At 36.4% G+C, this 23,197-nt stretch overlaps 1 protein-coding gene across 5 annotated transcripts in view; it reads right to left on the minus strand.

Annotated features, from left to right (window-relative positions):
• CACNA2D3 (calcium voltage-gated channel auxiliary subunit alpha2delta 3) overlaps positions 1-23,197 on the minus strand; it is a 337,205-nt gene that overhangs the window by 81,917 nt on the left and 232,091 nt on the right. For 3 of the 5 annotated variants that reach the window (XR_004308777.2, XR_001558078.3, XM_085516471.1), the window contains exons 14-17: positions 21,280-21,297; positions 14,009-14,080; positions 13,140-13,220; positions 9,819-9,893 (exon numbers count right to left, since the gene is read on the minus strand). Coding sequence is in view for 3 of the 5 variants with exons in the window: in XM_085516471.1 (XP_085372597.1) it covers positions 9,819-9,893; positions 13,140-13,220; positions 14,009-14,080; positions 21,280-21,297 (246 nt within the window). In the remaining 2 variants the exon portion in view is untranslated. The remainder of the gene's footprint in view (positions 1-9,818; positions 9,894-13,139; positions 13,221-14,008; positions 14,081-21,279; positions 21,298-23,197) is intronic. The other 2 variants (XM_085516472.1, XM_085516473.1) reach the window with 2 other exon arrangements.

Genomic DNA, 23,197 nt, shown 5'->3' on the forward strand with positions numbered 1-23,197 from the left:
TTTCCATGAGTTATGACGAGAGATGCTGAGAACTATGAGAATTACCCCAAATTAATTCTGTGACTCCTCAGAAATAGAATGATAGGATAGAGACTGCACCAGTAAGGAAGAATATGTGGTTGATTCTCCTCCCTCAGGGCAGAACCAATTATACCACCAATCAAAGCTCTGAGCGCTCAGTACTGTTTATCACCGGGTCATTGTAGCAGGAACTTAAGAGTCCTTTTCTGCACATCACAGAGAGGCCACTGAGAAAACCTGGTCTCTGAGCATTTGAAAGGTTATTCCCATCCTGATACTTTCCTGTCTGAATTATTCTCATGTGAATCTCACCACTGATTTTGTAGAGTCACAGTGTTTAAAAACAAGCATGACAAAAGCCGCTGAATTGTAATCACAGATTTTGAGATATTGGAAGAACAGTGATATTTCTGCTAGTACAAAATTCTTTCCCTAAAAAGAACTTAGAAACAGTTATTTCTACAGACCAGCCTTTTGGGAATCTACTCGGGATGAAATCCTGAGTCAATTCTTAGTCTCATAAAAAAAATCTCATTCATAAAAAATACTAACTACTCTGTTGGTGCAACTCTCAGACTGATTTCCGACAGTTCATGTGAATGTAACAGAAGAATAATTTCATGCATTTTTACTGACCCTTTGCTAGAAATTTATATTCTCAGAACAAGTAGGGTATCTTCTTCTGGGCTCATGCTATTCAACAAATGGGATACTCAGAGATGTAAAGATTTTCCCATTTCAGTGCATGTCCATAAGCCAGATTGTGAATTCAAGCATCTCAGTGCTGCTTTTCTTGCTTTACAACTAAGCTCTGATATCTGAAGAGAAAACTATACACAATACAGAAGTACAAAACTTGGAAGCCCCTATAGTTAAATCTCACAAGTATAAGAAGGAGAGGATAACATCTGCTTCATGAGCAAGACTTGATTTTGGTAGCTTTCTGTGCTTTGCAAACCTCTAATTGTGGCTGCAGCTATATCAATATTATCTTTAATCGTTACAAGGACAAACTATGCCTACTCTCTGTGGCTTTGGTCTTATTTATTCACACCAGCATAGACATTGTGGCAGTTGAGATCCAAAATACTGAGAGCTGAAAAGTGTTACATAGAAGTTAACTGGGATCATTTGAGTAGAACAAATGTGAAACAACTCCTGTACTGTGTCCAATGTTTAATTACATCCTTACTCACAGATGTTGAAGGGCTTCTGGGCTAAAATGCATTCTCAGATACATGTGCAAGTCCTTACATATGACAATAGGAGTAGATCTTGTGTGTCTGACAGCAGAAGTGGGCTTTGAGTATATAATAAATTGTTTGTATCATATTGATTATGGGGGCTTTATTTATTTAAATTATATAGATTCCATACTGTGCATGCAAAAAGCAAAAACAAAATCCAAAAGCACCCACACAAATTGCTTTATAAAACATTCAAATTTTTGCAGCAAAGCCAGAAATGGAAGTATCATGTCTTAAAAATTCAGGTAAGTAGAAAGCAAGTCAAAATCCCAGTGCTTAAGAAAGCAGAAGACTCCATACACACTTGAATAAACTGAAAACAGAGATCTTAAACCATAGTTAGGGCAGGAAGTAATAAAGTACTAAGAAGTCTAACCTCTCATTCTGTTATTACACTTTAGGGGACTAGTGTTAATTCCTACACAGGAGTTCAATGTGTGAAGAATATGTTTATGATAAAATTAATAATGGCAGAGAAAATAAAAATTCAATTTCCAGCAAGGACTGGATTTTGTTCTAATAACAAAAATAGCAGTTATTTCTATATCTGGATATCTTATACCTGGAAATATGTGTCTATTTTTCTGTGAAGATTACTCCTTACAGTAAATTTACATATTCATATGTAAAATAAATGCAAGGAGATCAAATGTCAAGTATTTCACACAACTACAATTCATTCTTCTCAAGTTTCATTTAGTTTTACTGCTAAACTAATTTCTCAGTAAAAGTTATTCACGGGCATAGAAGCTATTCACCAGCTTGTAAGAATGACATTCATCTATGCCATTTTCTTTGGTAACATACTGAATCTACCTTCACTTTTATCTCTGTCTGAGACTCCCGGGTGAAGTATAAAATAGCGATTGAAGACTGAAGCCAATCCCATTCGCAAGATTACTATAAAGCACTGAAACAAATTAGTAAGGGACCCATTGGGAAAGATAGAAACTAGGAGCTCTACCAACTTGCACTGATTTAAGTGCAGGAGGAAAAGGGCTAGATTTAGCCTGCGTGTTGTTAATCTACTTAGACCAGTATAAATTGTGCGGTGATATTATAGAGTAGTTAAAACCTGGAAAGAAATGATAGCCAATGAAATTTTTCAAATACCTGGACTGTGAATAAAGAATCCTTTAGTCTGTTTAGAACTCAATGCTAGCTCTAACAGTCTTTTGTTTGTGGAAAGAGCAGGGGAAATGATTTTATTTTAAAACCAGAATGAGATTTATCTTACTGACTATCTTTTATTTGAGGCTTGGCCAAACTGTTATAGCACTGGGTGATTCAAACAATGTGCAGTGTGTACAGTTTAAGGACTGAATCACATTTTTTCACCACCTCCCATACAACCATTTACATGTGCCATTCGTAAGCTCTTTGCTTTGATTTCCTTCCCCCCCCCCCCCCCCCCTTTTTTTTTTTTAACACGAGCTGTCCCAAACCATCTGCACTAAATACGGCCACGTGTTTATTAAGTCAAAGTATAGCCATCTGATCACAGAAGGAGCAAGCTACGTCTTAACAGCTGCAAGCCTTGGGTCTAAGGTGATTGCAGTTTCTCAGACGTGCTCCATCTGGATAACTGGGAGGTATGAGAGTAGGTTACTCTGATAGCATCAGGGCAACTTCAGATTGCCTTGAAAGCATCACTAAACTTCAGTGAACTTGCCTAGCCCCATTTGTGGAATCATCTGGGAGAAAATACAATAGCAAGAAAGCATATAATAGAAGACAACCAAAAGCTTAAATTTGTAGAATACTCTTGGGTATCAAGTCAGAAAGAAAGTTGCTTGCTATACAAAGGTCTTTTTAAAATATATATATTTTAAGTAACATTATGATTACCTTAGGAAAAGAAGAACTTCTCTTTCCAAAGGGAGACTTTCATGATAAGCCTATTATTTAAGTCATTAATCCTGAAGTTTCTAGGTTATGGTTGGCAGTGAAAAACAGTTATTTTGGACTCGTTTTTCATGCCAGATAGCAGTGAAAAACTGCCACACTATAAAATTTCCAGCAATACTGCAGAGAGAAGCTGACAACAGGAGCCATATCATTCACTGGGGTAAAGAGAAAAACACAATTTAAAGTTTCCAGGAAGAGAATAAGCAGGAGCAATCAAATGTACCACATACACAGAAGAACCTCCTAGCAAAATAAAAAAATAAAATAAAATAAAATAAAAATCTTGTGCCACATGTATTTGCATTTCTCTATTTACAACCATAACATATGTGTTTGCATTACAAATACTGCAGAAATGGTCGCATCGATGAAACAACATATGGAAATACATAGCAGGAGGTAAAAAGCAAGGGAACAAAAAATAGCTCTAAGTCACACATCTACAAACTGGACAAAGAGTGCATTGGCTGAACTCGCATTTTCAGGTGGATTGCAGTTGTCTAGCAATGCAACATGTATGCGATTTACTAAGCTGGAAAAAAAAAACAAAACAACCTCTCTATTTAGGATTTTATTTGCATTCTCAGGACCTTATCATTTGGGATTATGTAAAACTGGCAGCTGCTTATAATTATTTGGGGTTTGAGTAGAAATAATTAAAAACATCTGCCTTTATCTTAATACTACCAGACTTTAACCCATGAGCTCAGTTATACCTAACTTCAAAGCTGAAAGCAAGGAATAAAAGAAAGCTTCACATACTGCTAACAAATTTTCAGTGATTCATTTATATGTACAACCAGTTATTCAACAGCCTTCAAACCCTTAATTATCTTTTAAATATATGTAATTTTGCACTTCTAATTAGACAGCAATTTAATGCTCTCACAGGGATTCAGATGGGCTGTCTTTTTTAAAATGTAAACTCCAATAGGAATAATCATTGGCATTCAAGTGATTGAATTCTTCAGTTATTCAAATGAACGTGAGGCATTTACACTGTTCAAATCATTTAAATATTCTGCTGTCAGCTACAGCTGTAGAGTTTTATGGAGTCGCTGAATAAAGCAAGGGTAAGTGTAGGTTATCTTACGTTCCAGGCGGGACTCCCCAGAGAGAAATGAGATTTGCTGCTTATGAAAGGCTAACACTGCTTAAGTGGGGCATTAATGTTTCCCCTGAGACTTGCGTTTCTCTGTTTTTCTATATTAGGAGAAACAAATTTTCCCAGAATTTACAGCTACAAAAGACTTAATATTGGTCTAGCGATCTTTAAATACACCCAAGTCCTTCAGCTAAATGCAATATATCATGATAGTCAACAAGTTTTAAATGGCAAATTACTCAGGCAGCTAAACCTCCAATGTATTCCACTGAAGGCATTACCGTATATTCAGGGGCTTTGATCTCTATTGGTAACGCTGCCAATTAATACTGATCAGAAGCAAATAAAGATGTGCATCGTTTTAAAGAAAACAACTTCCCAAATGGTTTACAGTGATAAAAAGTGCATTCACATACAACCATTCGAAAATTACCACAACTTGTCTTCCAGAGCTTATCCTGATTAGGAATATCTGCCTTGGTTTCCTTGGGGGAACAGAAAGCTTTAATTTCAATTCAGAAACATTATAAAACCCTCAGTCATCGTAGATGTTATTGGATTAAGGAAAGGGATATCATAATCGCCTCACGTAATTGGTAAAACAGTCCTCATTTTACTTTTATAAAAAGAATGGTAGAATGCGAATAAAATATGTGATTTGATTCTGTCAGATATATTTCTTTAAACGCACATTTTCTTTACGTCTGGAACCTGAGCTTCTTGGCCAGGAACTCTGAGCATTCTACCTTAAACAAACCTGATAATTACTGAAAACGAAATTCCTCTTTATTCCCTAAACAGAAATACAACTCCTACTGCCAGCTCCTAATCACCAAAGCTGCAGACTTCACAACAGCTACCAGCAGCCCTGCTATTCTTCAGTGAAAACCACACAAATATTATGAAGGTGGAGCAAAAGTACAACAAGATCAGATTCACAAAGGTGTCCCTCAGTGACTACGGCAGGCGCTGCTCATTCAGTGGCGTTCTCTAACTTCCCTGTAACCCCACCAAGCCTTCATCAAACGGCAGTTTTCTGCCAGCATTAACAAACTTCAGTGACAGCTTTGTAAGAATCAATCAGCCACAACTAACACAGCAGTTGTTTTTAAGTATACGTAAAAAGTCTGCATCATCTGTTTGCTATCCATCCTTTGCCTTTAGTGCACTCATTTCATTGACAATCTGTAACGTGAGAAATAACAACAGGACATTCAGCTATAGTTTCTGGAATTACCATGAAAAAGAGGGGAAGGGAAGGAGAAGGGGAAGAAGTAAAAAAAGGGACTTGTCAGTTCCGCAATTAAACACGAAATGAAAAGTAACGTTAAAAAGTAGAAATTAAGCTTAATCGGGTGGTCTGTAATTAAAAACAAGATTAAAAATGACAGTAATAAGAACTTTTGAGACAGAACAGCACGGGGAGAAGGGCACTTTTCAGCTCTATTCCTATCCCCAAGACCGCCGGGCGGTGCTGGGGCGCCACCTAATGGCCACTGTCCGGCAGCGCAGCGGGGCAGCCCCGCGGGAGGGGAGGGCAAGGTCGCGGACAGCGCGGTGGGGAGGAGGCTCGGAAAGACGTCGGGAGTCATTGGGAGGATTATCTGGTGCAGGTTGAGGTGGTTTAGGGAAGAGAAGGGTGGAAAAATGGGTAAGAAACCACGTTTCCGTGCAAATGATGCATAAGGGTAAAGTGCACTCAATCATAGGACAAAAAGGACCTCATAAAGTTGGGATATTTTTTTTTAGGAATTTCCAAGGGATACTTTATGCCCTGGATATCATGACCCGTGTCCCACCCCCAGGAAAGAGCTGTTTGGAACAGTCTTCTATGATGCAGTGTTGGACACAGGAAGGGTTACTGATGTTGTCTACCTGGACTTGTGCAAAGCCTTTGACATGGTCCCGCATTATCTCTGAGATAATGTTTGGTGTATAAGGAATTGGTTGAATAAGGACCGTGCCCAGGCCTAGTAGCCCCATCACAAAAAAAGACAAGGAGCAGTTGGAATGGGTCCAGGCCACGAAGATGATCAAAGGGCTGAAGCACCTCTCCCCTATGCAGAAAGGCTGAGGAAGTTGAGCTTCTTGAAGAAGGTCCCTGGGTGTCCTCATTGCAGCCTTCCAGTACTTGAAGGGAGCTTATAAGCAGGGGATCAAATTTTTACACTGCCTGATCGAAATAGGATGAGGGGAAATGGCCTTAAAGTTAAGGAGAGGGAAAAAAAAGAAAGATCTGCACCAGCACTGCTTGAGATGCACCACCAACTTCCTCACTGTGCTCACATCCACTGTTTGGTCTCATAAATGTTCAGCAAACATCAATTAATATCAATGGGTGCTTTTCTTTTCTGCATGGAGGAATTCAGCGACATACCTGTGTTTCATAAGCACTACCACATCAGATATCATTTTGTCACGCTGCCCCTACGCTGCTATCTGTCACATGGCAACAAAACATAATGGGCTATTGGTAGGAAGGTTCAGTGCCCTGTGCCATCCCACCAACATCCACCTCTGATGTAGTGGGCCTGCCTCATAAAATAGGAGGCATTACTTTCAGAGCAGCCCTCGTATTTCAGGATAGCTCTTTAGTCAGATATACAGATCTGGTTTTATTTGCCTATTTTCACATACTTACTGTCACGATGTTCACAGTGTTTTGCCACTGTTAACAGTACTATCAGGATTTGTCCTGAAATATCAATCTAAGGGCTCAGGCCAGCAATCACTTCACTCTCAAAAACTCCACTGAAGTAAAAACAAAAAGCAAAAAACAACAAAAAAAGACTCCCATTATAGACTACTGACAGAACCCAGAGGTAAAAATGAGTCTTCCAAAAAATAAAATGAGCAGACCATGAATATATATCACTGTGACTTCCCTACAGTTGACAGCTTATGGGCGACTGCCCAATGTTCTGATTTTGAAAAGAGAGACTGTTGTATAAGATAATGAAATAAGTGCCTTCAAGATGTATGCTGGGGCTCGGGATAGTAACAGAAAAGCAACTTTTGCCTCATAAATACATGCCACCGCAACAGAAATAAGGAAATCAGACAGCAGCTTTTGTCTGTATAATTGAAACTATCCACTGTTCCTGGATTTTATTGCCTTCTGTATATTAAAATCTCTATTCTATAAAGAATAAATATTATTTTCGGAACAATCCTTGAAGTAATTTGCCAGAAGAAAAACGGCACAATACTGCGATTGCATGTTGTCTAATTCTTGTAATGTAAGCAGGGAAATTTCAAATACATATACATATAGATTTGCAAATATAAGCTGCTTGATGTACCTGCCATACCCTCTGGATAGTTTTAAAGCATGCAAAGATAAGTAATTGTAAGCGTAGTGGTGGCCATTCTTAAAGTAAAACCAATCTCATCACATTTTCCTTTGCAATAGCTACAAAACATTGAAGACAACTTCTCCACACAATGGTACTTCACACAGAGAGAAAGGTTCATATAAAAAGCTTATGCAATAGCAAAACAGCATCTATTTCATCCCTTTAACCACTGAGGACAATTAGCATCACTGGGTTAAAAAAATTCAAGTAGCATGAATATGTTAGCAATACATACAGAACGCCAGTACAGTCACATCTCATCTAATTCATTGCCCTTATTTAAACAATTCTCAGTGCTCATTTAAACAATCCTTAGGTTATGTATTTGATACACCTGTATGTGAGCTAGAAGTAAAGTTATAGACACCTGACATGGGTAAGGTACCAAAGCAGTGAAGATGCAGGAGAAGAAACCTTAAGGTGCACTAAAAATCTCTGTATGTAACCCAGGTGCTCTAAGGAGGTTAGTACAGCCTCTATTGCTGCCTCTGCTCAGCTACAGTTACCAAACATAGCTCAGCAGTCAAGAAAGCAATGAACATGGGAGACAGGACAAATATGAGGTCAGAAAGACAGAGAGAATACATCAACACTGTGTAGAAAAGCAAGTACAGAAAATTACAGCAATATTGAAAATACTGGTTGTTTATTATGGTGAGATGTTTCAGTGAGATAACAATTACAAATCATTACACAAAGTAAGAAATGGAAAAGAAACGATACATTAGGAGCTTCTGCTTTCCATGTCCGTGAAAACTACTTCTAATGAAATTTAAAACCAGAACAAAAAATAAAACCTCTGCATAATGCAGTTACAATATGGAAAAATCATTACTATGAGAAGTTACGCTGACTGCAAAAATGAGTACGTTAGTATGGATAACACAAGAATCCACTCTAACAGGCCTTAATGTTTAAAAATGAGAACCAAATGTTTCCGAGCAGAAGCCTATCTGAAGTTAAAGAATTATGCTAACTACTGTGAGACTTCCCTACATCCTCTTACTCAGTTCCTGCATCTTCCTCAGGAGCAATCTCATACTGGACACTGCCAGTAATTGGAGTCAGAAGATTCTTTTAGTATATACTTGAGATGTATGCACTGTCTTGTAGAGACAAAATGCATTAAGAGAGGAAATGCTTAGGGACTGATTCAGAGCTTGCTATCTTCCTTAAGAGTAAACTGCTTCTACTGGGGCTGGAAGTTTTTTATTCCCTAGCTGCTATATATTCAGATGGCAGAGGCCCTGTTCCCCATGGAGCAATAGGATAAAAATTCATCTTCATTGGAAATCATCTATAGGGAAGATGAAGGTAAAGCAAATATTTCAGCAAAAAACAGTCACTGAAGCATGCTAATTTAACTGACTGGGATCTGACGGTGGGTTAATTTGCAAAAGTCATTTATGAGAATTATGTTGCTTATTGGTCAGTAATTTGACATATTCTAAGCACATACTGGCTTCCTTTCCAGGTCTGTGAGAAATTCTACCAGAACCATGAGAGATATTCTTGATTGAAGAAAAATTATAATGATACATATGGCATCCATGTGTACACAGCAGTGGAATCATTAATACCAATGCTTTACTAAGAGTTGATAGTGATGGAACACTTGCATGTGCTGTTACTAAACAATGATGCAATCAAGAATGTAGCAATTCTCGTGGGCGTAAAGCTTATAAACACTTGTGTAACAGGCACTTCTATTTTTCTTACTGTGATTAATGCAAAGACAATGAAAAGGGAAAATAAAGGCAGAATTGGCTGCTAGTTCTCTTTTAGTATGAATATCCCTAGTGCCCCTATTTTGCTTATAAGTATGCTTTACTGAAATTTCTGTACACATATTGAATTAGCTTTAACACTTTAACATGACAAATAGGGGTTATTACACAGCATTCCATTTCAATATAAAATGAACATAATTACAGCAATTTTTGGCTTTGCCATTTTGCAGCAATAGAGGCTTGTATCCCATCCCTTCAAGCGACCAGTATGTTTATTTTCCATGATGTTTTTAAGCTAACCTTTGTTTCCAGAGGTAAAATTATCAAGCATTTTAAAGTGATATAAAGCATTATAAAGTACATCATCCGATCAATATATTCTTTACATTAAAAGATAAACAAGTACAATGTATATATCTAGATAAAATAGATTGGTAATTGGCATTCTTACCAAAGGCCGAAGTTCTGGATGAGTCAAAATATATCCATTGTTCGTAATTGCAAAAGCATATCCATGAATACCTAACTGTAAAAGAGAAAGAAATACTAATTAGCATGGCCTACACTAAATTCTTAAACAAAAGCTGGTAAATATTTAGTTTTCCAGGGCTTAAAGATGGTATTCATAACTCACCCAGACAGTATTTCATTAAAATATATGCAGAGCTTTGATCCCTGACATTTTTGCAAATGAGAACCTGCCATTGTGATGAATTCAGCATATAGCACAACTTTAAAATGTCACAGACACATTTTGTTATCTAGGACACTCACTTCCATGTTACTTGGAGTGAATTAGATACCTACTCGTACATAGCATGTCCCATACAACGTGTGTCAAATCAAAGGTATGCTGACACCTTCACACATTCCCAGGAGCAGCTAGGTTTGGTTTACCTCACTTGTTCAAGTGATGTTGTAAAATAAGCACTTAAATCAATGATACTGGAAGTAGTTACACTGACCAAGCAGTTGCCTGCCATAGATGTTATTTACATTTAGCTCTCTGTTAATTCAGAATCACTAGGATACACAGAAGTAGGCATGCACCTACAAATTCATGTAATTTACATGTTTGTACCAAGTGGAATTATGGGACATCATACAAGAGCAATGAAATGCTTTATGAAGCGAAACGGGATACGTAATCAAATTTAATACTGTACTTATTTAAATAACACTACCACTCTTTTAACAATATGTCCATTACACAGTTGACTGCACCCATGGAGTGCCAAAATACACCTACAAATCATTCATCTGGTCATTTGAACATCCGTTCTTAGCATAATTGTGATGCTAATATAGAATCTTTCGGCACCTTCAGTGTGTAACTGCCTTCTGCCATGCCGAGGGCATGCTTGCTAAGCATCCTCATTCACTGCTTTCCAATTGTGAAGCAAAGTAATGTGACGTTCCACAGAGCTGTGAAACTGCTCAGTGTGAAAGTGATTCAGTTTCAATAGCCATATCTTTATGTAAGCAACTTGATTTGTTGAGGGACCAAAACAAAACAAAGGAAAGCCCACAACCCAGACATATTCTGCTTTCGTGTTTGCTCCATGTTTCTCCCTGCTAAAAAATTTTTGAAAACAGAATTGTTCCCTTGTTCCCTCTGAATAATCTGACTGAGAAAAGAGCAAACTGTCCTTATTCAGCAATGTGCCTTACCAAGATATTCAAATTCAATTCAAGCTTTTTTTTGTTTGCTTGTTTCCTCAACATTAGTCCATTCTTAGATGTTTTGTTGAAGTGGGTCCTCAGGACTTTGTCTGGCATAAAGCAATGTGAGAAAGGTTGACAAGCTAGAATCATTTCTAAGAGATAAATAGGACAGCAACTCTATGGGCTTCTGTAATTTTCTGGGAATATACAACATTATAGCAAGGTCACAGAGAAAACATGCCAGGTAGATTTATACCATACCTGTCTGTGAATTATTGTATATAGTCAACTGTATCTGCTATAGAGAAGATTGTTTCATAAATTAGCAGTTTTCCTAAAGCAATAAACTTCTGCGAAAGTAATAGAAGGTGATATGTTCTTGGCATCTCTTCATAAAGGAGAACCAAAATAATAACAGTGAACATATTTTACCTATTATAGTATGACAAGTGAACTGGCTGTTGGCTAAATATCAGATCTTGAGTATAACTGCCTGTGCTGATAACTGCAGAATGATGTCCAAGCAATGGATGTCAGGTAACAAAACAAATGTGGGTGGTACAATTCACAGCATAAAAAGTATTTGCTGATTTGAAGTATACCAGCACAGCAAGGGTAGTATCCATTGTGCAATACATGAGACTGTACACTTTGCATATAAAATGCTTTGGTTTGAGAGGGAGTACTGCCTATGGCTGTGTTGCCACTTTTAAGCTTAAACTCTCTAAATGACAAACCGAGAAATGAAAAAATTCTCTTACAGTAAAATGCCACATGAAAAGTAAATCCAACTCTACCTTATTAAGAACAAACTCCCATTGACATCTGGGGAAGTTCAGTCTGGAAAATGACTGCTGAAAATAGCTCATTGTTATTATTCATCTTCCTCGGCATAAAACCCATCTCATCCAAGCTGAGAGAATTCCAGGTCAGCAGAATTCTATTTCCAACCAATCATTTTATATCCCTGTGTGAATTTTATTTCACATACTGCCTCTGCAGGAATGGGTCCCAGGGGAGATTATGCTCTTGCAATTGCATGGTCTTTTTACTGTTCAGAAATGTTTATGGTATGTGAGACTGGAAGTTATAACTCAAATGATTTCACTAACGTAATTGTATTGCATGATATTGATGCCTCTTGTAATAATCTTCTCTTCCATTACATCCTGCAGTTTAAAATGTACTTTCAAATAGTCTCATATTCAGAAACAGGATTGTATATTACTTCCTCTGAAAACTAAGTCTTTACAAATATTATATCATATGAATAAACCAGAAATATTTATCTCCTTGCCTATCTTCTCCTTTTCTGAATTGCTCTGAATAAATCTGCTGCAATACCTGTCATTCAGGGTCCATACTCTACACTTTGTGTATTCAGAATATGTCCAAATCTTACAGAATCCTTCTGAATAATATCTCTATGATTTAGGCATTATTATACAGCCATGAACAGCCAGGCTTTCACCAGTCATACCTTCAGTTCCTACAACACTTTCATCTTTTTCATTGCAAATGAAACTCGTTCTATCCTTAGCTTATAGGAAGGTGACAACAAAAGATGTTCACAGCTCCAGATTTAGCATATGTAATCTTTTCCTCTGCCACCTCCTAGTGATTCTGCATACACAAATCTTATAATATATATTGTGGTTAATTAACTTCAGTGGTTCCTATATGTAGACTGTACTGTTATTTATCCTGACCTGGAAAGTCTCTCTTCACTAAGCCCTCATACCAAGGTGCCATCTGCTGCCTCTTCTCATACTTGCAAACTTCTTCCCAGTTGGGACAGTAGTTCTGTTCTGCATTTGCATGGGTGTCTATCCCAATGGAATGCAAGTTCCAAGAAATTATTAAAGATGACCTTTTAGAGCACATTGAGATGTGCAGAAATTTGAAGATGCAGCCATACATACATTTTGGCAGGAATAATTGGCTATACATAGCTAAACTCCTGAGGAAAATAGGTGACACAATGGAACTAAGTCAGTATAAACATAGAATTGCATTCTAGTTCTCATTTTGCATAAATAAATGCTAAATAACTGATATTATATCAGATATGCTGAGTAAAAACAACATATCAACATTTGTGAATTACCTTGTATTTTGGAATAGCTTTTAGAAGTTCTTTAACCGGGACATCTGTGCCAACCACTCCTAGGAGAATCCCTTTTGATCTCTGCAAAGAACAATAAGACAGGTACTGAGAAACATAATAGGAATTAACATTCTCACCACTAATTTAACATTGTAGCTACTCTAGAGGAGTGAACAGACAACAGAGAGAGCATTTAAAAGGTAGGGAAAGCAGAGGCTGGTACTGTTAATCCAATCAAGCAATCATTTAGTCAATAGTGGTTCTCCCTTCTACTTTATCTGCAATTCAGATAGATGAGGTATTCAAAATTTTAGTAGTTACTGAGTCCATTTAAAAAAAATCTCCCCATGCGAAATAGTTTCCAAATGAAAAAAATATGGCTAAAGTGTGTTACTCCATTCAAACTTTATCCTGCCATTCAGTAGGCAGCAGAGAAGGACTAAGCATAAAAGAAAAAGTATGCATAATTTTCTTTCATAAAGTCTTAAATTAGCAAAAGTAAACACACATATACTTAATGTGTGCACAAGTAATTAAATTCTGAATCTACACAATAGAAGCCTACCAGTACAAAGAAGGAAAACTATATGGACTATCTGCTGTAAAAAGATAACATAGAAGAAAGAATGTTTTTGCCTGAGTTGTTTGCTTAGACATAGCGTTTTATTATTTTATTATAGTGTCTAGGGTATAAGTATTTGGGGTTATTTGTCCACATTTTTATACCAACATGGGGATAATAACTCTTGACTAAATAAGGAGAGAATAATAAAAATTTACAGAGCAGGCTAAAGCACTGTTAGATTCCTAAAAGCAGCTTCCCAGCAGTCACCCTATGATCACACAGCAGAAACAGTCTGAGTACTTACAGTCTCATTTTGCTTACTAAATACTGGCATGGCAACAGTTGTCATCAACACCAATCCCTGATCGTCAGCAAGCTATATTTAAAAAAGAAATATTATCTCTAAGAACCAAGGAATAATTACAGGTGTGATTGCATTTTTCAATTACGTTTTCTTCGTTAAAGTGAGAGAAGGCAATTTATCTAAATGATACTTATCAATTTAGAATTGCAGTCAGTCCAGCCCAGCCCCACCTTGTTCCATCTCAACTACAGAGGCCCTGCCCACCCCACCATCTGGACTGGCAGGAAAGATGCCTCTTCTTCATTCCTATTGCAATTTCCCGTGAGAGACACAAAGGGGCTGGAATGTGGATTGTGGAAGCAGCATGTGCAGTAGCAAAGCAGCTGGAGCTCTGTTCCACATCTTTCCCAGTGTCAGCTATGCCAAGATTGCCTTGGGTTGTATTCTCCCAGCAAAGAACAAGAGGTCATGAGTCGCATGCACTTTGTTTCTGGTTCAGATTGAGATCTCATCAGCTAGCACTGCAGTAGAAAGGATGACGGCCAGTTACAATCCCAGGAGTATCTTTGCTCTATCCGGTTTCAGTTTGCTGGACTAAGTGGTAGCATGAAGCATTAGCTGATGCTGCATTTCAGGTTGCAACATATTTCTTCAATTTAGTTAAAAAAAAAACAAAAACACAGATATCCTGACCTTGGTTTCATTCAAGAGAAACATACAGAATGCTTATCATTGGCCACAGCAAAGTGGCTTTGCTCAGACTATTGTCTCTTCATGCTCTCTGCCTATATCTCTCACTGTATCTCTGTCATAAGGCAAGTGTTAGTTTCTGTGCTCAAGAAACAAGCACAGCTCTGTTTGCTTGTGGATCTCCATCATCTACATGTGAAATAATGCAAGGAGGAAGTTCAGAGTTACTGTTAAGCACTTTCTGCCCCTGTAATTTTGGAAGATAGTTAAAGTTTAAAAAGCTTATCCTACTTATAAAAGTATAACATATCCAGTTATAAACACAACTGTATTGTGATTTATAATTTCTAAGGACAATTCAGTTCTGCTAAATTTCATCTAAGGACAATTCAGTTCTGCTAAATTGCATCTGTGTTTAGCAAAATTCACAAGGAGAGACAATTTTAATGAAAAAATTTGGAGGTGAGAGTCATACCAATTGCAACAGTGATATTCTACTGCTGCTCCATCAGTATCATATTTCCTGTACTCAGGCAGTATTTTAAAACACTTCTATTTGTAAGAATTTGTGCAATTTTTTTTCCCTAACAATATATATTTATTTTTTAAATAATTAAATAGATAAAGTCTCTAAATTTACAGAACAAAAAGCCCATGTATTGTTACTACAGTGTTTTATGAATCATGTTTCACATCAATAAATTAGACAAGAAAAATCTAGAACTTCACATGGCTTGCAGCTCCCAGTCTGTTTCAGGAGGGTTTCAGTTTCTCTAACTGAAGCACGGCACTAACTTATGGTGAGGAAGAATGTTTGCAGACATCAGACAAACACAAATGAGTTTTAGGATCAAGGTTTACATCCAATAAGGAATCAACAGGGACATGAGGTGGAACCAGCTCATGATCATGACTTATTTGTCTTCTTTTCCCTTTTAATAAATACCTAAATTCCAGCCCTGATCCTTGATCAATAAACAAGAGTAAATTATTAAGAAACAAGCAGAAGAAGTGGCAACCCAACAAAACACTGAGTCCAGGGGTTGCACTAAAAGCAGCTGAATTAGCCCAGGAATGTACCATCTTTGGCTAGAGTAGCACAGTTAAGCACACTGACGTGATTGGTATGGACAGGAGCCTGCTGCGGTATCGATGTTCAATAGTCCTGAACACATGTACACCAGGAACTAGAAAAGCATTCTGCTGATTATGGGGTGACATCTTGGAGTGTTTAGAGATTGTATATGATTGCCCAGGGTTGTTCATCTCTGATATTATGCATTTGTCAAGTATCATTATGGTATTATTTTACCATGAGCCTTCTTACTCTCAAGGGATTACTAGAAATAATTTATCAGATAGGATGCCAGCCAAGGGACTTGTCAGTAAAGTTTTAGGGTGTTTGAAATTCATTAAATGGGGGAAAAAGAATAGTATGGAGTTTCTGGGAAATTCTCAGAGAACTGACCATGAACTCTCAAAAGTAACTACTATGGAAGTATGCAGATTATTACTGCCCTGTAACTGTAATAACTGCAAGTATCTACAATTGCTAATGCAATCATTTTTTCATGGAAGTGCTATTTAATTTTTTGATAGGTTTTCGACTTCTTTCTTTTCTTTTTGGTAGATGGGCAGTTTGTTGGCTGCTTCTATAAGGGCAGTCAAAAAATAACTGGATGATTGATGACTCGTGTTTGGGATGTTTTATTGAGTTACCAACTTATGCTGCAGTATTCACTTCTGCTAGACTGGGAGGAGTTATCTCCAGGGGAAGAGGACAACTTTATTCCCTGGGCAATGACATTTTGACAGAAGTACTTTGAAATAGTGAAATGGTAGCCACTGGGTATTACTGCTTGGGCAGTTAATGCTTGAGTCAGCAAATAAACTGCAAAGGAAGCCATGACCTAGGAATTCTGCATTGTTCTTTTTAAGTCTGATAATTTCTTACCTATAACAGAACTCTGTGATAGCTTATGCAAATGTTCAAAAAATTGAGTAATTCTCAGAAACAAACAAACATTGATCTGTGGGCCTGAAAGGAAATAGGACTTAGGAGAATAGGGCAAAGAAATAGGTCAAAGTGAAGATTTGTTGGCCTGCACAGCCATATTCCCTGTGCAAAAGCTGAGAAGTTGGGTAGAACATTGCTACAATCAAAGGGACTAAAAATGGAGTGAAAATTTGGTGCATGGGAACACTGAAAACTCTGTGACAAGGCATCAGTGTTGAAACTGGCTGCCACAGTGTTGAAACTTTATCCATAGCAGGCAGCAGTTCCATAAGGATGTACTTGAAATATGAGTTTCAAGCTGAGGCTTTGTTTCTATTTCAGTACTTATCATCTTCCTAGTCCAACCCCCTTCCTTTCCCCACTCAGTATAGCCTTGTTTCACCTGGTGTTGTCTTCTGCTCAGACTACTGTACTTCTGTGTTCTAAGCAGAGTCATAAGACAGGCTGGTAGCATCAGATAATTGGAAATTGACCATTACATAGTTTTATATAGACTACTGGTATGAAGAATAGATATTATTTTAGCTTAGATATAAATTACAGCCTGGGACCATATAGGAAACTGCGTGAGTGTTAAAAGTTACAAGGATATTTCTATGTTTAGCCACACAGAAACACCAAAAAACATCAGTTTAAAATGCTTACTCAGTTACAATAGGCAAATTGATTACTCAGTGCTACTAGATATCAAGTCACTTGTTGAGGAGCCTGAGGCAAACGCTTGGAGACTAAATTTAAGATCCTGTTTAATATACATGCAGAAATCTTAAAGCAGTTTTCTGAATGGGTCACTCAACCAAATACATTACAAAATTGAAAGATAACACCTCACTGGGAGAAAGAAACAAAGGAATAATAAATCAGGGTCAAAATGTTTACTACTTGATTATTTTATATCTCATTAGATTAAATTTGGCTTCCAAAAATTTATAAGAATGCTAAAATTACTGGCCATGCACTTCAGTGAAACAGCAGCTTTGAATTTTTTTATTTTCTATTCCCAGTGACAGTCAATTCAACACTTCAAAGTATAGGAAGGTAAATGATGCAGGGAATGATCAATGATGTTTCCAAATGGCTGAAAGATGACAGCATCAAGATAAAAGGAGGGCAAAGCACTACTTACAGAAGTTAAGGGATAACACAGAAAGAGAGAAGAAAGCTGTCAGGAACTTTTGGGCAACAAACATAATCAAAACATTTCTATATGGAGGAAATACGATTCTATTCATGAGAGAACCATTAAAAACAAATTCTATGTTCCTAAACACAACTATCTGCTTCTGATTTATGTTTCTAATTTATTCAATTCTACCTGTTCATACAAACTAAGTAGAACAAAACATCACAGCAGGAGAAGGACAACAGATTTGAATCCTGCTGTGTTTGTGCAAGAAAGCAAGGAAAGCTTTCCTGCTAGGAAACCAAACACCTTGTTGAGCTATTAAAAAGGAATAGCTTTTGTTTATCCATGAATACAAAAACTGCTTTTCAAATGCGTTTCAGTAATAAAGATCATTTCTGAAGCCAAAGTGGAAAAGTCAGAAAATTGCTAAATTTGAGTTATGAGTTCATTATTATTATTTTCATTTTCACAGTTATGTAGGATCTATCTAGAAAGATGCAGAAAAACAATACAGATGACATTAAGATATTCACATTCATATATTAGTCTGGATAGTGGCTCTTCTTTAGACTCACTGGCTATTCCCAGACGTATTTTCTTATGAAAGCTACATGACCATATTGAATCAGAACCTTTATCACCTGAAATTATGGTGGACTTTTATTATTATCATTATTAGTAATTTTAATATTTTAATTTGTTGCATTAACTATTTTAATTATAGGGAATATTGCAGAGCTTGTTTCAGGTCAAATATTGTGCTTCAACAGACATCCAACTCCAACTCCTCATACTTCATTACATCTGCACTCCAAATCTGCAATTTGTTATTTAACTGTCAAAGACAGAATACAACCTCTGGTCTTTAAAATTGATAGCTAATTACCATAGAACATTAACTAAACACTGAGAAGACTGTATCCAAGTGTTTCATATAAAAGACATAACATTTCATCAAGATGACCAAGTATTTATAATGGATATAAAATAGTAAAGGTAAACTTGGAATGACACATTTTTCTTTCAGATCACTAGAAGATTAAAGTGAATATGTTTAGAGAGACATGACTGTTTGAAATGTTTATAGAGAAAACATTTGCAAGATGATACATAGAATCCAACAAAAATACAGTGCAAGTTCAGACACCATATGGCAAAACACGTACACTAGTGACTAAGTCATTCATACAGGCAATGCATATCAGTCCTGTGTTGCTTCCCTTCACCTTGCAGACAGGGAGATAGAGATTTTTTAATTTGGCCAGAATGACTGCCACATTCTGGCTAGCTGGAAGAAAACTTGGATATTAAACAATAGTTTTGTGTGGCACCTAATGGAAGAAAATTTTGGCTTCTATTAAATGACAATTAGACTTTTCATTGCTTCATGAATAGTTGTGGCAAACTATTGACCAGTTTAAGACTGAACAGCAAGCCTCTATATCTGGAAATCTCAATGCACTCAACTGAACTTTAACGTCTGAATGGAGTCATAATAAACTCAGACAGGGATATAAGAAAACTACAGCTATGAAGGATTTGCTCAAGTTTAGTTGCTTGAAGAGCAGGGAGGAGAGAATTTAGGTTTTGAGCTAAAACATTGGATTTCATTAGCAGACTGCCACTGAGATGCTCAGCAAGGGAATCCAAGAGAAAATACAGATTCAAATAAGGTAGGACTGAAGGACAGTGAGAAAACACCTAGAGTAGAAAAGTTTTCATAATCACATATAAAGTAGCCTCATAAAGATCAACCTGCTAGGAGCAAAGTAAACCTGTCAGGAAGAAATAACAATCATCTTTTCCTGCCTCAAAGTCTACTATATTTACATAACTAGCAGGCTGTGTTTAAGAAAAAGTTCATTCTTACCTGAAGTTAGCAAAAGACCTCAGAGACTACATTTATCTGTCCTCCTTAGCATCCCTCTCCTCTTTCTCTACATGAAGGTATCCATTATGACACAAGCATACAAAGTGTGTGGCTATAGCTTTATGAAAGAATTTTTTTTTACCTTTTTGTAATCTAGAACTTGAATAACCTCTATCAGAATATTATTTAATAGCTCAGAAATGTAGACATTACAATCTAAAATAGAGTATCACATGACACTACTAAGCAGCCTGATATAAATTTCCCCATCAGCATATTTTAATCTCACCCTGTTTCTTCTTTCTGCAAACTGTTAGGAGAAGCATATGGCATAAACAAGTAGGTTAACATGAATAAGTCAAAGTTAGCCAGTCTTTTAGCACTTCTACTTGTCCAGGAAGCTGTAAACAAAAGAATTTTATTCCATCTATTTCTAGTGGAAAAAATAACAGCAGCAACAACTTTTGTTACCCTAATGACACATTTGTTAGACTCCAGAGAACACAAGAACAAAGTTTGGACATAGTCCAGTGTGACAGACTACCATACTACCTACAGACTTAAAACAGGATTTTCTGAGATCCATGAGCAAGAAAATCTCAAATATATACAGCACTATAAAGTTTCCAAGCTGAAATTAATGCTTTCTAAATTAGAAAGTGCACTGAATATACTAATAAACCATTCTAACTGTTTGAGGTCCACGGATGCCCTAACCATTCCACAAAAGCTATCCACTGATAATCACTTAATCTATATCTTTCATTAAAAATTCAACTTTTATCATCATTCAAAGCCTGTAAAAATAGCGCATTTAAATTTCGATGACATTCCATTTAAAAGTGCTTTATCTAGCACAAGAAATAATTGAATAAGTACATGTTGCTATTCCCCAATATATTCAATTACATTTTTCATTTCAGTGCTTTGAATCACAACCCACAAAACAGCATCTAGGTTTTCTCTTTTCTAGAACCTTTGATTATATTTGTGAAATATACAAGAATGAGGGAACAAGCATCAAGCAGTTCTTAGATTTTGCCATAATCATTGTGCTTTCATGATGTGCAGAGGTGACTGGTAAAATACCATATTGATGCAGAAGTTGTTTAAAAAGCATATTATATAAAAAATTGCTTGCAACTTATTAAAGAAGTCGAATGTCAGATGTATTCAAAGAGGTGTTGATAGATACAGTGGGGAGCAGTGAATGGGTACCAGCTTCAACATGGGTTTTGTTGTCTCTATAATACAAATAAAAATGGTCTAGAGATATTTCACATACAGTAATGGGGTGAGTTTATTTTTTTCTCACTATTACTTCAAATTATTGATAAAATAACTTCCTTGCTGTTTTCAAGCTGTAGGCCGGTACGTGCCTATTGTGTTCAAATAGCTTGTGTTTGAAGAGCTGCTCTTAAGAGGGCCACAATGCAATGCTTTAACATCCAGTGCCCCAGTACAGTGAATGTTTCACTGATCACTACTGTACCATACTCATGACACCATGGAAACATGAAGGAGTGGTGATTACTTTGAATAACTAAGATCTGAGTAAAATATTTTACCTTTTGAGCCTGAGGGAGCTGGAAAACAACAAAACAGAACAAGTGATCATTATACATTAAATAAATTTGAACAGCTACTTCAGCTGTTGTATTCATAAAATCACAAATGTAAAAAAAAAATGTATAAAAAATAGAATCTAAGGAAACTAACTTTACACTGAAGGCTTACACTAACTTATTTGACAGCTCCTCTGCTAGGTATCACAAAAGTACCACGCAACTTGTTAAATAGCATACTAAAAAGAAACATTATTTTTTCATCAGATATGGTATCACACTTGATTCGTGAAGTAGTTCCATCTTTCTGTACACAAATATAATTCAACATAAAGATAGTTTCAGTTTAAAACCAGGCATTCTTTGTTGGGAAAGATCTAAATCTATAGCTATTAAGAATGAAGTGGACATTAGAAGTCTATTGCATTAAGGTAGGCTGAATTCTCAGGAAAGGAAAACAAAATGATAGTAGTGTCTGTTTATGCAAACATTCTATCATGTATGCATACAATACAACAATGTATGCATAGAAAAACATATTTGTAGTGTAACAAATAGGATTAGGAACATATATGCAAAAACAAGATGTTTATGCATATATGACTATTTACATGACTCATGTTCTTAAGCAAGATTGCCCCATAAATGGTTGTATGCAAAGTATTTACAAAAACAACTCACACAAAGTATGGAGAGCAGGCATTAGACTCCATTACATCCAAACACCTTATTTATCATATTCAAAAATGAGTTCTTTTTCCACTTAAGGGGGAAAAACAACCACAAACAACCTCATTGTAGATAATGGAGAGGAACTTAGAAAAATAAACCTTTATCATCACAACATGTTTTTACAAATTCAGGTGCTGTCAAGCAACTAATTTGAGCATCATATTCTACAAAACAGTGTTTAAAGTACAGTAAATGTATCCAAAGTATGATATGTGTATTAGGTACAGGAATATCATTGCAGAAATTATTACCTCCAGATAACATTCAAACTAAATTAGAAAACGTCGAGTCCATATAAATGCAGATATGTTTAAGGTAGTAATGGAAAACCAATAAACTCATCAAAAATAGGAACCACAAATGTATGCACATACACAGTGCTCTGGTATGACTTCAAACATAAGACAAGTCCATACGCAAGTCAGGATTTCCTATTGGTAATTATTACACAAACTGGATGCTACATACTTTCAATTAAGAAATTAGTCCTCTTGCCTTTACTGATATTATTCTCAATAGAACATTAATAATATTTGGCAAAACAGAGCTGCATGCTATTTGTTGCTGAATGCAGTATGCCAATCCCATTTATTGCCTTTAATAAAAATGGAGAATATTTCTTTGCTCTGAAAGATTTTTCATCAAAGCCTTGACTAAGAATAATAGGTACAGCAGATTAGATTTACATCCCACTAAGCTTTTTTTTTTTTTTTTTTTCTGGATAAGGATTCTCATCTCTTTTCATCTAAGCTTCAGAATCCAGGTTCACAATCTTTTCATCCAAAAATCTGTCTTTGCTAGGGCCAGAAAAATCTTACTTTTTTTTTTTTTTTAATTAGTATTATTATTATTCAAAACTTGGCTGTTACAAGATCTATATGCCAGCAATTCACTTTCATAATTGCTATAAATTCCTTTGAAATAAACCATGGAGGTTTGTCTGACATTACCCCTTCTGGGAGGCCATAGGAAACAAATAATTTTCCTAACAATAACAGTAATAGCTCTCTGGTCTGTCCCTTTATTGCACAGTCTAAAAATTGCCTGTCTGTGTAAAGCCCAGTGGGTACCTCTGCTTCCTGGGGTTTGCCTTATACCCTGCCAAGAGGCACTTTTGCAGTAAATTGTATGATCTCTTCCTGACCCTTAAAAAACTCCGCATAATTTTTTATTCTACTTGCACCTATGG

This window comes from Coturnix japonica, chromosome 15 (genome assembly GCF_054131305.1).
Source record: "Coturnix japonica strain WE chromosome 15, WE-NBRP24, whole genome shotgun sequence".
NCBI classification, from domain to species: Eukaryota; Metazoa; Chordata; class Aves; order Galliformes; family Phasianidae; genus Coturnix; species Coturnix japonica.